Below are 16,350 nucleotides of genomic sequence, written 5' to 3' on the forward strand. Positions count from 1 at the left end.
CTTGTATCAAGGACACCAGCTACAAGAAGAACTACACATCGGTTTTCATGCAGAAACATGGTTCACAAATGACAGACGCAAACCTCTGGAGTGACTTAGCCAGTCAGGCAGCATCTCTGGAGAAAAAAGGATGGGTGATGTTTTGGGTCGGGACCCTTCTTCAGACGAGGTGGGGGGGGGGGGGGGGGGGGATGGTCAAGAGCTGGAGGTGAGAAATAATCAAGACATCACAAGACAAGAATCAGCCATGATCACATTGAATGGTGGTGCTAGAGTTTGTACATTCTCCCCGTGACCTGCGTGGGTTTTCTCCGGGATCTCCAGTTTCCTTCCATGCTTCAAAGACGTGCAGGTTTGCAGGTTAATTGGCTTGGTATAAAAGTAATTTGTCCCTCGTATGGCCCATAATGTGCGGGGATCGCTGGTCGGTGCGGTCGGCTCAGTTTCTGCGCTGTATCTCTAAACTAAATTAAAACTAACCACTCCTCAGCCTCCTGTGCTCCAAGGGAGAGAGTCCCAGACTGCCCAACCTCTCCCGGGAGCTCAGCGCCTCGAGTCCTGGCACCATCAGGAGGCGCCACTGAGCAAGTCCACCGTTGAAGACTGAGCCTGCAACCACTGTGCGCTTGGGGAGTCTAAAATATCTTGGCAGATAGAGGCATACAAAGGATTAAGGTTGCAATCTCCCAGCAATCATGATATTGGCAGTGAAACTGGAATTAACTCAGCCGAGAGTTCTGAGTCAAAGTCTGCTGCCATATTTGACACTGCATTCTGAAAAAATGAATAGGACTATTCCAATTACCAGATTAGAAACGTTGGGGAGAAAAGTCAATACCTGCTGCCAAAGCTAGAGGACATTTGAAATATATCCATATTAAAAATGAATTGTTAATCAATCTGATGTGACATTCAAAGAGTCGTACAGTGTGCAAACAGGTCCACCTTCCAACATGCCCTATCTACACTAGTCCCACCTGCCTGCGTTTGGCCCATATCCCACCAAACCCGAGACAGACGCAAATTGCTGGAGTAACTCAGCAGGACAGGAATCGTCTCTAGAGAGGAGGAATGGGTGACATTTCGTCAGACTCGACCCGAAACGTCACCCATTCCTTCTCTCCAGAGATGCTGCCTGTCCCGCTGAGTTACTCCATCGGTTTAAACCAGCACCTGCAGTTCCTTCCTACACATTCCGTCTAAACCCGTCCTGCCCACTTACCTGTCCAAATGTTTTTTAAACATCGTGATAGCCCCTGCCTCAACTACCTCCTCTGGCAGCTCGTTCCATACACCCACCGACCTTTGTGTGAGAAAAAGTCACCCATCAGGTCTTAGTTGTTTGAGATTCATCTTTTCCTGCTTTTATATCGCTTCACCACAGTGTAATGAGGTTCTCCTCTCTGATTTTGTGCCCGACCGTAATAGGAGCTTTGTATTATGAGTGGAACTGTGTGAACATGTGTCCAAAGGTCTTGAGGAAAAAAAGCTTCAGTTTTAGTTTTAAGTTTTAGAGATACAGCGCGGAAACAGGCCCTTCGGCCCACCGGGTCCATGCCGACCAGCGATCCCCGCACTCCAGCACTATCCTACACACACTTGGGACAATTTACACACATTGCCCTACAGTATGTCCATGAAACACACGTAGTGCTGGGAAGCACAGCTGGGAATATAGCATTTGAAAGTTAGCTTTCTAATTTTTAAATGGCCTTTCCCCATTATTTGCACAACATACAAATGGTCCCAAACAAGGGGGCGTGTGTGTGTGTGTGTGTGTGTGTGTGTGTGTGTGTGTGTGTGTGTGTGTGTGTGTGTGTGTGTGTGTGTGTGTGTGGGGGGGGGGGGGGGGGGGGTCGGTGTGGGCCGAAAGGCCTTTTTCCACACTGTATCTCTAAACTAAGCTACAGGTGCATTTTAAATGAACTGTTGTTTCACAACGTGAAGTTTCAGGTGTATAAGATAAATTGGACGTTTGCACTAATTAAGTTAATTGGCCATTGGGTTCAATTGCATAAACTGAAGGCAGTTTTTATTCATTGCAGGTGATCTGTACAGAGACGCTTTTAGTCGGCAGCGGTGTCCAACACAAGGCAGCGTGGAGGGACAAGACGACCCGGAGGTATGTCATTTTCAACAAGTGTGCACTTTCAATACAAGCATGTGAACGTCACGTCACCATTGTTGAATGCTAACACAAAACTCAGGAGGCTTTTGCAAGAGTTTAGTTTAGAGATACAGCGCGAGATCAGGCCCACCGAGTCCGTGCCGACCAACGATGCCCGCACATTAACACTATCCTACACACACTTGGGACAATTTACAATTTTACCGAGGCCAATTGACCTACAAACCTGTACGTCTTTGGAATGTGGGAAGAAACCGAAGATCTCGGAGAAAACTTACGGGGAGAACGTACAAACTACGGGGAGAGCGTACAATGTACAGACAGCGGCCGCAGTCGGGATGGAACCCGGGTCTCTGGTGTTGTAAGCGCTGTGAGGCAGCAACTCTACCGCTGTGCCACCGTGCCGGTCGGGCTGGGAAAAACCTTTCTTCAGACACTTCTGAAGAGGAGGTCCTAACCCAAAACGTCACCCGTCCTTTTTCCGCAGTTGCTGCCTGGCCCGCTGAGTGACTCCAGCACGTTGTGTCTATTCTATCTTTGGTGTAAACCAGCATCTGCAGTTCTTTGTCTCTGCATGAAAAAGGGAACGTCAAATTAAAATGAGCTCCTTCAGGACAGTGTTGCAGTGGTAATTGTTTAGGTACCGGGGCTGTCACTGGTGCCAGAGCGGCCGCTGTTAGATTCCCCGCTAGTTAAAGAAGAAAGACTGGATAGACTGGGCTTGTACTCGCTGGAATTTAGAAGACTGAGGGGGGATCTTATAGAAACATATAAAATTCTTAAGGGGTTGGAGAGGCTAGATGCGGGAAGATTGTTCCCGACTTTGGGGGAGTCCAGAACCAGGGGTCACAGCTTAAGGATAAGGGGGAAGTCTTTTAGGACCGAGATGAGAAAACATTTCTTCACACAGAGAGTGGTGAGTCTGTGGAATTCTCTGCCACAGAAGGTAGTTGAGGCCAGTTCATTGGCTATATTTAAGAGGGAGTTAGATGTGGCCCTTGTGGCTAAAGGGATCAGGGGGTATGGAGAGAAGGCAGGTACAGGTTACTGAGCTCGATGATCAGCCATGATCATATTGAATGGCGGTGCAGGCTCGAAGGGCCGAATGGCCTACTCCTGCACCCATTTTCTATGTTTCTATGTTTCCCCGCTGTTTATTTTGGGGGGTTTTTTTTTACACAAAGGTGCTGGAGCGTGACCTCCGGCAGCACATGATCAGCCATGATCACATTGAATGGCTCGAAGGGCCGAATGGCCTACTCCTGCACCTATTGTCTATTGTCACTGCACCCCTGCTCAAGGGATATATTAGCAACATATTAGTGATGAAACAATGGAATAACCAGGAGCCGGGGTGGGAGCTGCTTTACGTTCTCGTCGTCTATCCTGGGCAGTTCTACAGAACTGGCAAAACTTGCAGCTAAGCGTCAACTGTGGTACTCTGAAGCACCGATTACCACTTTTGATTGTTGTAGTTGTTGTAGAAAGAAAGAGACCAGGGGCCAAAATGGGGGGGAAAAAGGGGTTCCTCAGTGCTTTCAAAATGGCACCTTAATGATTACGGGCACGTGACTCCAGACACAACAATCTAGTTCATTAATTTCCTGCCGTAATGAATTGGATGCCAGTGTCCAATGGAAATCAGCAAGTAATCGAGAGCCCGCGTGGTTTTGTTTTTAACCGGGTAATGCAGTAAAGTTACAAACAGGGGGGAAATAGACCCAAGAACAAAGTAACCGAAACAAATCAACGTTGACTTGATCCAATGTGTAGGAAAAAAAAACTGCAGGTGCTGGTTTAAATCGAAGGTAGATGCAAAATGCTGGAGGAACTCAGCGGGGCGGGCAGCATCTCTGGAGAGAAGGAATGGGTGCTGTTTCGGGTCGAGACCCTTCTTGAGACTGATGTCAGGGGAGGGGGTGGGGTTTCCACCAGTGGGAGAGTCTAGGACTAGAGGTCACAGCCTCAGAATTAAAGGACGTCCCTTTAGGAAGGAGACGAGGAGGAATTTCTTTAGTCAGAGGGTGGTGAATCTGTGGAATTCTTTGCCACAGAAGGCTGTGGAGGCCAAATCAATGGATATTTTTAAGGCAGGGGTAGATGGATTATTGATTAGTACGGGTGTCAGGGGTTATGGGGAGAAGGCAGGAGAATGGGGTTAGGAGGGAGAGATAGATCAGCCACGATTGAATGGCGGAGTAGACCTGATGGGCCGAATGGCCAGATTCTGCTTCTATCACTTATGAACAGGTGATTGCTAATTGGTGCAGACTCAGTGGGCCAAAGGACCTGTTTCCACGCTGCATCTCTAGAATTTAAAAAAAAAACTAAATTGAAACTGTCAGTAAGAATATTTTACGTTTGGATACTTGTGAGAGTCAATTACAAAGCATCTCCCCTCTCCCATCAGGCAAAAGGTATAGAAGTGTGAAAACGCACACCTCCAGATTCAGGAACAGTTTCTTCGACTTGATGGGCCGAATGGCCCAATTCTGCTCCTAATACTTATGGCCTAAAGTTCATCCTTAATGAACTTATTTAAGTTCATGTATTAACTTAATACACGAGGTACATGTATAGACACAAAATGCTGGAGTAACTCAGCGGGTCGGGCAGCATCTCAGGAGAGAAGGAATGGGTAACGTTTCGGGTCGAGACCCTTCTTCAGACTGATGTCAGGGGAGGGGGCGGGACAAAGATAGAATGTAGTCAGAGACAGGAAGACTAGTGGGAGAACTGGGAAGAGGGAGGGGACTATCTGAAGTTAGAGAAGCCAATGTTCATACCGCTGGGGTGTAAACTGCCCAAGCGAAATATGAGGTGCTGTTCCTCCTCCAATTTGCGCTGGGCCTCACACTGACATTGGAGGAGGCCCAGGACAGAAAGGTCAGATTGGGAATGGGAGGGGGAGTTGAAGTGCTGAGCCACCGGGAGATCAGGTAGGTTGATCCCAGGTACATGTGTAGGACAGCTGAAGAGGTGATCAAGGTGGAGGTTAGTCGTGGCGGGCTCTTCCTCCACACTTGTTGGTCCACTCTGTCTCCACAGGATATGAGGAAGTGCAAGGTCCGTGTGCTGCTCCTGGTTCTTCACGGAGGCAACATTCTGGACACGGGGGGAGGAGACCCAGGCTCGAAGGCTGCGGACGTCGGTACCTTCACTTCTGTCCTGGAGAAAGTGACCAGCGTCCATTTCCCTGCTGCCCTCGGCCATTTTGTCACCAAGTTGGTCCCCTGCCCTCCCATCTGCTCCGAGGCCTTCTCACTGGTGACCAAGTGAGTACGTGTGGATACATCTCAATGCATTTTCTCTGAATGTGCTCCGTTTAATCACGTTTGGCAGATTCAAGTTTGTATTTGATATGAAGATAGTGTTGGTGAAAGGGATGATTATTAGTTGGTGCAGGCTCAGTGGGCCAAAGGGCCTGTTTCCACACTGTATCTCTAAACTAAACTAAAAGACAAAAAATGTAAGATTAGAATAGAAGCAGTGTGAAATTGGTGAAGCCAGAGGATGGAATGTAGGTGGAAGTGGATGTGTAGTGGGGGGGGGGGAAGAGAGAAGGACGATGGGGGGGGGGAAGAGAGAAGGACGATGGGGGAGGGAGAGAAGGACGATGGGGGAGGGAACGAGAGAAAGACGATGGGGGGGGGAGAGAAGGACGATGGGGGGGGAGAGAAGGACGATGGGGGGAGAGAAGGACGATGGGGGGGGGGGGGAGAGAAAAGGATCATGGGGGGGAACGAGAGAAGGACGATGGGGGGGGGGAAGAGAGAAGGACGATGGGGGGGTGGGAAGAGAGAAGGACGATGGGAGGGGGAGAGAAAAGGACGATGGGGGGGAAGAGAGAAGGCTGATGGGGGGGGGGGGAAGAGAGAAGGACAATGGGAGGGGGAGAGAAAAGGTCGATGGGGGGGGAAGAGAGAAGGATGATGGGGGGGGGGGGAAGAGAGAAGGACGATGGGGGGGTGGGAAGAGAGAAGGACGATGGGGGGGGGGGGGGGTGGGAAGAGAGAAGGACGATGGGGGGAGGGCTTGGTTGCACATCCAGGTGAGTCACAGGGAAGGGGGACAGAACATATACATTCTTACCCGGCAGATAGACACAAAAAGCTGGAGTAACTCAGCGGGACAGGCAGCATCTCTGGATAGAAGGAATGGGTGATGTTTCGGGTCTGAAGAAGGGTCTCGACCCGAAACGTCACCCATTCCTTCTCTCCAGAGATGCTGCCTGTCCCAGCAGAGTTACTCCAGCTTTTTGCGTCTATCTTCATACCCAGCGGTATGAATATTGATTTATCTAACTTCAAGTAACCCTTGTATCCCCTCTCTCTCCGTCTCCCCCCCCCCCCCCACCCTAGTTGTTTGTACTAGTTTCAATGTCGCCCTGGTAAGTCTCATTGTCTGCAACTCGATTTCACCTAGCCCGCAGCTAACACTGGCCTGTCGCCTTTATCGTCGTTACTATTTTTGCATATCTTCCGTTCATTTGTTCTACACCTCTCCACCACCACCTTCTCTATCTCTCGTTTCCCTCTCCCCTTCACTCTCGGTCTGAAGAAGGGTCCCGACCCGAAATTCCTTCTCTCCAGAGATGCTGCCTGTCCCGCTGAGTTACTCCAGCTTTTTTGAGACTATCTTCGGTTTAAAACAGCATCTGCAGTTGCTTCCTGCACAAGTGCATTCGGACATCTTATTGAAGCTGCTGATGGATCTGAGCCCTTGTAAATGCTCTGCATTGTTAAAGCTTTGATTGAATGTTCCTTGCGGAAGTAAGTACTTGGATATTCTGTCGTTTCATCTTGCAAAATATGAATATTCAACGTTGCTAAACTTAGCTCTGGAAGGGCTGTTAAATACATTCAACCCTCGGGTCTGTAGATGTTACTGTTGTACGTTTGTTACTCGACGTTACTGCAGACAGCAGATCATTGCCTGCGTATTCAATGGTTCTCTTATCATCACTTTTAGTTTAGTTTAGAGATACAGCGTGGAAACTGGCCCACCAAGTCCGCCCCGACCAGCGATCCCCGCACACTAACACTATCCTACACGTACTAGGGGCAATTTACATTCAGACCAAGCCATTTCACCTACCAACCTGCACGTCTTTGGAGTGTGGGAGGAAACTGAAGATCTCGGAGAAAAACCCGCGCGGTCACGGGGAGAACGTGCGAACTCCGTACAGACGGCGCCCGTAGCCGGGATGGAACCCGGGTCTCCGGCGCCGTGAGGCAGCGACTCTACCCGCTGCGCTACCGTGCCGCCCACAAGTGGTGCCTCACCCGCAACACTTGGGGGGTCTTTATTTTGATCCAACCCAGCATCCAGCCGGAAAGGGTGCAGAGAAGATTTACGAGGATGTTGCCAGGACGTGAGCTACAGGGAGAGGTTGTGCAGGAAGGCACACTTTCACCTGGAGCGCAGGAGGACGAGGTGTGATCTTCTAGAGTTGTGAAAAACCGCGAGAGGATTCAAGATTCAAGATTCAAGATATCTTTATTTGTCATCCAAAAAACAAGTTTTTTGGACGAAATTTCGTCACCCACAGTCCAACAATAAGAGCAATAAAATAAGCAAATTACACAACCCCAACCAACACAAAACCCCCCAAAAAGAAACATCCATCACAGTGAGTCTCCTCCAGTCCCCTCCTCACTGTGATGGAAGGCCAGAATGTCTTTTTCTCTTCCCCTGCCGTCTTCTCCTGCGGTCAGGCTGTTGTCGTTGCCATGTTCCAGGCTGCGCCGGACGGTGAAATGTCCGCAACGGGCCGACCCAAGCCCCGCTGTAAGTCGGGGCTCCCGACATTAGGTCGGGTTGACGCACAGTCTCTTGCCCAGAGTAGGGGAATATCAACCACCCTAGGACATGCAGTAGGTTTTAGGTGAGGTGGGGTGGGGGGAGATTTAAAAGGGACTCAAAGGGTGGTGGGTGTATGGAATGAGCTGCCAGAGGAGGTATGTGTTGGAAGGAACTGCAGATGCTGGTTTAAACCACAGAGGAGGTAGTTGAGACAGGTACTATCGCTATGTTGAAGAAACATTTGGGCAGGTACATGGATAGCACAGGCTTAGAGGGACATGGGCCAAGTGCGGGCAGGTGGGACTAGTGTAGATGGGGCGTGTTGGCCGGGCCTGTTTCCACGCTGTAAGATCCTAGGACTCTATCTGTAGTTCCTTGTCTCCAGACTAAAATCATCTTGCAACTAGTTTTGACCCAGTGGGTAGAGTTGCTGCCTTACAGCGCCAGAGACCCGGGTTCCCTCCTGACTACGGATGCTGGCTTTACGGAGTTTGCTCGTTCCCCCCGTGACCCGCGTGGGTTTTCTCGGGGTTGCTTCGGTTTCCTCCCAAGCTCCGAAGACGTACAGGTTGGGTAGGTCGATTGTCTTCAGTGAAGAATGGAAATTGTCCCTGGTGTGTGCGGGATATTGTCGGTGCGCGGGGGTCGCTGGTCGGCGCGGAATCGGTGGGCCGAGGGGCCTGTTTCCACACTGTATCACTAAACTAAACGGATTAACATACTGGAATATTTACCGTAAAACCAAGGTGGACCTTGGGGTACTTTGTATTTTAAAATACTTCCATTAGTGTTTAATTGAACAGTGCTGCAAACAGTTAGTGATTAACATTATGTTGTTTTATTATGACCGGTTGCGGCTCCCAAAAGCAATACACTAATGGCAAGATGGTGAGCCAAGCCATCGCCTTTATAAACTTAACTATTAGCTTATTGCGATTCAGTGAAGCCAATTAAGTGCAAAGAGTCCTTTAATCAAATGACTGAGTCCAGCGGGACCTTTGTAAATGACAGCTGATGATGGAGGCAGGATGGACTCAGAAAGCTGGAGTAACTTAGCGGGGTCAGGCAGCATCTCTGGAGAGAAGGAACGGGTGACGTTTCGGGTCGGGACCCTTCTTCAGACTGATGTCGGGGGAGGGGGCGGGTGTCCCGGGTGTCCCGGGTGTCACGCCCCCTCCCCCTCCCCTGACATCAGTCTGAAGAAGGGTCCCGACCCGAATCGTCACCCGTTCCTTCTCTCCAGAGATGCTGCCTGACCCCGTTGAGTTACTCCAGCATTTAGTGTCTATCTTCGACTTAAACCAGCACCTGCAGTTCCTTCCTGCACGTGTAGGCAGGGTGCCCGGGATGGTGGTCATGGTGGCTGCCGTGTGACTGGGTCGCGAGGGGAAAAGATAATTGCGGCACGGTGGCGCAGCGGTAGAGTCGCTGCCTCACAGCGCCCGAGACCCGGGTTCGATCCTGACTACGGGCTCTGTCTGTACGGACTTTGTACGTTCTCACCGTGACCTGCGTGGGTTTTCTCCGAGATCATCAGTTTCAAAGACGTACAGGTTTGTAGGTTAATTGGCTTGGTGTAAATGTAACGCGCGTGTGTAGGGTGGTGTTGATGTGTGGGGATCGCTTGTTGGCGCGGACTCGGTGGGCCGAAGGGCCTGTTTCCATGCTATACCTCTAAAGTAAACTAAACAAAAAAAACTGTAGCGCCACATGTAATCTTATGACGCCTAATTACCTCTTTTTGTAGCGTAATTCATCACTTTAGTTCAATTTAATATCACGTGTACCGAGGTACAATGAAAAGTGTTTGTTTCGTGCTAACCAGTCAGCGGAAAGACAATACATGATTGCAATCAAGCCACTTACAGTGTACATGATACATGATAACGGAATAACGTTGATCAAAGATAGTTCGAGGGTCTCCAATGAGGTAGATAGTAGTTCAGCACTGCTCTCTGGTTGGGGTAGGATGGTTCAGTTGCCTGATAACAGCTGGGAAGAAACTGTCCCTGAATCTGGAGGTGTGTGTTTTCACTCTTCTGTACCTTTTGGCCGATGGGAGAGGGGAGAAGAGGGGAGTGACCGGGGTGAGACTGGTCCTTGATTATGCTGCTGGCCTCGCTGAGGCAGCGTGAGGTAGATGGAGTCAATGGGAGGGAGGTTGGTTTGTGTGATGGTCTGGGCTGTGTCCACAATCCGCTGCAATTTCTTGTTGCCCTTCGATGGTCATAGATGTCGTGTTATTCCCCTTATCCTGTATCTGTACACTGTGGACGATTCATGTATTGTCTTTCCGCTGACTGGTTAGCACGCAACGAAAGCTTTTCACTGTACCTCGGTACACGTGACAATAAACTAAACTCAATATACTAAACTCTTGGAGTTATAGAGTAGAGGGTTTTATTGCCATATGTCCCAGGCAGAACAATTAAAATCTTACTTGTAGCAGCACAACAGGATGTGTAAACATAGTACACCGTAGACAATATATTAGTTTAGATAAATTTAGATAAACTTTTTATAGTTCAATAAATGAAAAAGTTCAGTATATACATGTGTGTGTATACATACATACATGCGCGCACACACACAATAATAGTGCAACAAGACAAAACAATGCCCCAAGTCTATGTAGTTCTGAGCTTATTTGAGGTTGTGGTGTTTATTAGCCTGATGGCTGTTGGGAAGAAGCTGTTCCTGAACCTGGACGTTACGGTTTTCAGGCTTCTTTACCTTCTTCCCGCTGGCAGGGGTGAGACGAGAGTGTGGCCAGAGTCACACAGTGGAAACAGGCCCTTCGGCCCAACTTGCCCACACGGGCCGGCATGTCCAGTCTTACACTAGTCCCACCTTGCCTGTATTTGGGCTGCATCTCTCTAAACATGTCCTATCCCTGTACCCGTCTAACTGTTTCTTAAACGTCGCGATAATAGCTTTGCTACTGATTTTAGTTTAGTTTGGTTTCCGAGATACAGTGTGGAAACCAAGGCCCTTCGGCCCACCGAGTCCGCGCCGACCAGCGATCCCTGTACACCAACACTATCCTACAAGCACTAGAGACAATTATTTTTTACAATTATACCAAGCCAATTGGCCTACAGACCTGTACGTCTTTGTTTATTGTGGCAAGTACGTTGGGGTGGTGGTGAGGTGGTAATTTGGTGTGGGTTTCTGCAGGATCTTGTGTCAGACACCAGATATGAACACGGACTCCATGATGGCAGCAGCAAAGTGGAGCACCGCAACACACACCACTGCTCAAAATCCCAGCACACTGTTGCCATGACAACTTGTTTTTTTTTAACAAAAGCCTTAATAAAATATACTGCAACATCAGGCAAAGATTCCTTTCAAGGGCACAATAAACAGGGCACGGTGGCGCAGCGGTAGAGTTGCTGCCTCACAGCGCTAGAGACCCGGGTTCGATCCCGACTACGGGTGCTGTCTTTGCGGAGTTTGTACGTTCTCCCCGTGACCCGCGTGGGTTTTCTCCAAGATCTTCGGTTTCCTCCCACACTCCAAAGACGTACAGGTTTGTAGGTTAACTGGCTTGGTATAAATGTAAAATTCTCCCTAGTGTGTTTTTTTGGATGGTGCTACTGTGCGGGGATCGCTGGTCGGCGCGGACTCGGTGGGCCGAAGAGCCTGTTTCCGCACTGTATCTCTAAACTAACACTAAAGTAAACTAAATTTACGCCCACATTAACAAAAACCATAATGTTTGCCACAAATCCTCGTGTGTAATGTCATTCTGCTTCCAGCTACAAAGAACAAAGGATCTCTCAGCCAGCCAGTACTGTGAATACATTAGAAACATAGAAAATAGGTGCAGGAGTAGGCCATTCGGCCCTTCAAGCCAGCACCGCCATTCAATGTGATCATGGCTGATCATCCAAAATCAGCACCCCGTTCCTGCCTTCTCCCCTTACCCCTTGATTCCGTTAGCCCTAAGATATTAATCACTGGAGTGACTCTGATACTTGCTCGGTACAGTGGGTCTTTGGGTTGTGGGGAAACTGAGGGGAAATAGGCTCTTTTGCCCAACTTGCCCACACTGACCAACTTAACGACATCTTTCCTGTAATGCGTTGCCCAGAACTGAACACAGTACTCTAAATGCGGCCTTGCCAACGTCTTGTACAACTGCAATGTGACCTCCCAACTTCTATACTCGACGTTTAAAAAATATATATAATGGCATTCAACAAAAGTGTTATATTTAGAGTGGTATCATTTTGCTAACTTAACAAACCACTTGGAAGCTCTTCCAAGCAAGGGTTACATGACCTTGGTTAGAAGTACAAGTCCAGGAAAGATTAGAGCATCGTTCACGGGTCTTTCCAATCTTGTGTTACACGTTTATCTAATCGTATGAAATGCTGGAGATGGATTAATAATAAATACAGACATCCCACTGAAAATGTTGCGAGCATCTTTTGGCACATTAAATTACTTTTGAAGTGCATATTCATTCTTTGCGACTGTGGAAGCCATCTATAATGCAAGGTGAAAAATCAATTAGCTGGCACTTTGCGAGTGGAGAGGGTGGGAGAGCAGGGGGCTTAAAGTGCCACACGTCCACCTGACGCACATTAAGAGGCAGCAAATGGCTAGCGATAGGAGGCACGATATCAGAAATGAGAAAGCAATTGAGTACATGAACAGGGTTAGGACGTGGGGCGAGGTTTTGAGAACGTGCCATTTGAGGAGGCGCACGTCAATTTATCGGGGTTAGGTGCTGAATAATTGCAAGTCTGTTGCGATTCTCACCATCGGCAAATGTCTTCTTCAAGAATCTGTACGAAATTGGATGATGCCTATGGTTATCTTGCTGGTCTGAAGTATAATGGAATTGGAGATCATGAATACATGAATATTTGTTGCCTTATGAGCGTGTAGCAAATAAGGAGACATGCAAAATTATAATAGCTGTGTCGGGAAATTAAACGCTGATTAATTCAGCAGTCTGGGCAATATTACAATAGGCACAGCTGTTGGCTTTATATTAAAAAAAAAAATCTACTTGATTCTCCTACGTTATTTTAGTCTAGTTTAGTTTATTATCGTCATGGTATGGTGAAAAGCGTTTGTTTGCATGCTATCCAGTCAAATAAAAGACTGGATCAGCCATGATCACATTGAATGGCGGTGCTGGCTCGAAGGGCCGAATGGTCTCCTCCTGCACCTATTGTCTATTGTCTATTGACTACACGTGATTGCAATCAAAGATAGACACAAAAAGCTGGAGTAACCCAGCGGGACAGGCAGTGTCTCTGGAGAGAAGGAATGGGTGACGTTTTGGGTCGAGGCCCTTCCTTAGACAATCAAGCTGTCCACAGTGTGCAGATAAAGGAGAAAGCGTATAACATTCAGTGCAAGATATGCAGCAACATTGAAGTCCAATTAAAAAATTGTTCACAGGTTGCCAGTGAGCTAAATGGTAGTTCAGGACCGCTCTCTAGTTGGTGATAGGATGGTTCAATTGCCTGTTAACAGCTGGGAAGAAACTGCCCCTGAATCTGGAGGTGTGCGTTTTCACACTTCTGTACCTCTTGCCCAATGGGAGAGGGGAGAAGATGGAGTGATCTGGGTGAGACTGGTCCTTGATTATGCCGCTGGCCTTGCCGAGGCAGCGTGAGGTGTAGATGGAGTCAGTGGAAGGGAGATTGGTTTGTGCGATGGTCTGGGCTGCGTCCACAACTACATTTTCTTCTGGTCTTGGATTGGAGCTGTTCCAAAACCATGCTGTGATGCAGGGACTGAAGAAGGGACCCGAAACGTCACCCATTCCTTCTCTCCAGAGATGCTGCCTGACCCGCTGAGTTACTCCAGCATTTTGTGTCTGTCTTCAGTTTAAACCAGCATCTGCAGTTCATTCCTAGACAACGTGTAGATTGAGTTGGGTTGGTATTTGGTTGCACAGTCGTGAGTGTATAAGGAGCTCAGTAGGGGGTTGAGAACACATCCTCGCTGGGCACCGGTGTAGAGGGTGACAGTGGAAGATAATTTGTCGCCACTCCTCACTGATTGCGGTCTGTTGGTCCGGGAGTCGAGCATCGAGTTGCATGATGAGTGCTGACTCGTCTGTAGACAGGTGCATGGATAGGACGGGCTTGGAGGGATATGGGCCAAATGCAGGCAGGTGGGACCAGTGTAGCTGGGACATGTTGGCCGGTGTGGGCAAGTTGGGCCGAAGGGCCTGTTTCCACGCTGTAAGACTTTATCACTCTATAAATATATAATATTCAGAGGCGTCTAGTAAGTAACAATCTTCGAGAATGCATCCTCTATCAGGTTGGATGGCTTTTAAATGTTAGCAAGCGCAGCGGTAGAGTTGCTGCCTTACAACACCAGAGACCCGGGTTCGATCCCGACCACGGGTGCTGTCTGTGTGGAGTTTGTACGTTCTCCCCGTGACCTGCGTGGGTTTTCTCCAAGATCTTCGGTTTCTTCCCACACTCCAAAGACGTACAGGTTTGCAGGTTAATTGGCTTGGTGTAATAAAATGTAAAATTGTCCCGCGTGTGTGTGTGTGTGTACGATAGTGTTAGTGTGCGAGAATCGCTGGTCGGCGTGGACTCGATGAGCCGAAGGGCCAGGTTCCGCACTGTATCTCTAAACTAAACTAAACGGTGTGTAGGAAGGAAGGTTTACAGTCTGAAGAAGGGTCTCGACCCGAAACGTCACCCATTCGTTCTCTCCAGAGATGCTGCCTGACCCGCTGAGTTACTCCAGCATTTTGTGTCTATAAACGAAACCGTGCGATGCTCCAACTCAGACTGAGGAAGCAGGTGTGGATAAGTTGAAGTCGTGCTTATTAATAGCCAAATTGTTATGTATTCCTTGCTAGATAAAATAAGAATCTTACAGAAATATAATGAAGCTGGGCATGATTCAATTTAAATGCAAACACCTGTGGTGCTGGTTGAAAGGAGTGTGTCTGTTTATCATTCTGTTTATTGCAGATATATTTATGGAAATCAGAACGAAACACTTCTTTCATCTAGTTACCAATTTCCAAATTGGACCATCGCTGAGATGGGGAAGTGTTTATGTTGGTGTTCACTGCATTGCAAATCGTGAGGTAATTTGAAACGGAAGACCCAATATTTCATAAAGATGTTTTTCTTAAAGTTACATACATTGCTGAATATGAAGAAGGGTCTCGACCCGAAACGTCACCCATTCCTTCTCTCCAGAGATGCTGCCTGCCCCGCTGAGTTTAGTCCAGCATTCTGTGTCTCCCTTTGCTGAATATGAGGTGTTTTTAGACCCAAATAAGCTGCCGAATTTTCATTGAAAACCAAAAACTGTTTTTTTAGAAATTCATGGGAGCTGGCATTGCGTAATGAGATTTTAATGTTCATGATTTTGTATGATTGCGTTTCAAATGGGAATAATACGAGGTTTCAGCATGGTGCCAATTTGTCAGATGCTTTTATCAATATTTTGCCATTTGCACATTCACTGACTGGCCACTTCAATTTAGTTCATTGTCGCATGTACCGAGGTACAGTGAGACGCTTTTGTTGCACGCTAACCAGCCAGCGGAAAGACGGTACAAGATTACAATCGAGCCGTCCACAGTGTACAGATACTTGATAGAAATTTTAAAAGTATGGAACAATTGTAATAAGTGATCGTAGATCTGCTTCTGTGATTTGGGCAGCACGGTGGCACAGCAGTAGAGATAGATAGAGCTCTTAATGATAGCGGAGTCAGGGGGTATGGGGAGAAGGCAGGAACGGGGTACTGATTGAGAATGATCAGCCAAGATCACATTGAATGGTGGTGCTGGCTCGAAGGGCCGAATGGCCTGCTCCAGCACCTATTGTCTATTGAGCTACTGCCTTGCAGCGGCAGGGACCTGGGTTCGATCCTGACTACGGGTGCCTAAACTAAACTAAATAATACTGTTTTAGGTCTCTAATTTGGTTATAAATTTTCCTCAGGAATTTTCTATAACCAGATTTCAATCTGACCACAAAATGTCGCCCATTTCCCCCTTCATAGTATAGTTCAGAGATACAGCACAGAAACAGGCCCTTCGGCCCACTGAGTCCACCCCGACCCAGCGATCCCCGCACATTGACACTGCCCTACACACACGAGGGACAATTTCACATTTACACCGAGCCAATTAACCTCCAAACCTGCCCGTCTTTGGAGTGTGGGAGAAAACCAAAGATCTCGGAGAAAACCCACGTGATCGCTTGCAAACTCCGTACAGACAGCACCCACAGTCAGAATGGAAGCCGGGTCTCTGGCGCTGTGAGGCAGCGACTCCACCACCGTGCCACCCTTTCTCCCCCCCCCCCCCCCCTACACCTGTACTTTCAGTAAGTGCATGACTTACCATCAACATATGTTGTAATCTGATGGGGTCAGAACTTTCGTAGAAAGTTTCTCATCGAGGT

General features: G+C 48.2%; 1 protein-coding gene across 7 annotated transcripts in view; it reads left to right on the plus strand.

Annotated features, from left to right (window-relative positions):
• pitpnm3 (PITPNM family member 3) overlaps positions 1-16,350 on the plus strand; it is a 248,235-nt gene that overhangs the window by 154,864 nt on the left and 77,021 nt on the right. For all 7 annotated transcript variants that reach the window (XM_078422744.1, XM_078422750.1, XM_078422746.1 and 4 more), the window contains 2 exons: positions 2,046-2,122; positions 5,177-5,403. In XM_078422744.1, coding sequence (XP_078278870.1) covers positions 2,046-2,122; positions 5,177-5,403 — 304 coding nt within the window. The remainder of the gene's footprint in view (positions 1-2,045; positions 2,123-5,176; positions 5,404-16,350) is intronic.

This window comes from Rhinoraja longicauda, chromosome 26 (genome assembly GCF_053455715.1).
Source record: "Rhinoraja longicauda isolate Sanriku21f chromosome 26, sRhiLon1.1, whole genome shotgun sequence".
Lineage (NCBI taxonomy): Eukaryota > Metazoa > Chordata > Chondrichthyes > Rajiformes > Arhynchobatidae > Rhinoraja > Rhinoraja longicauda.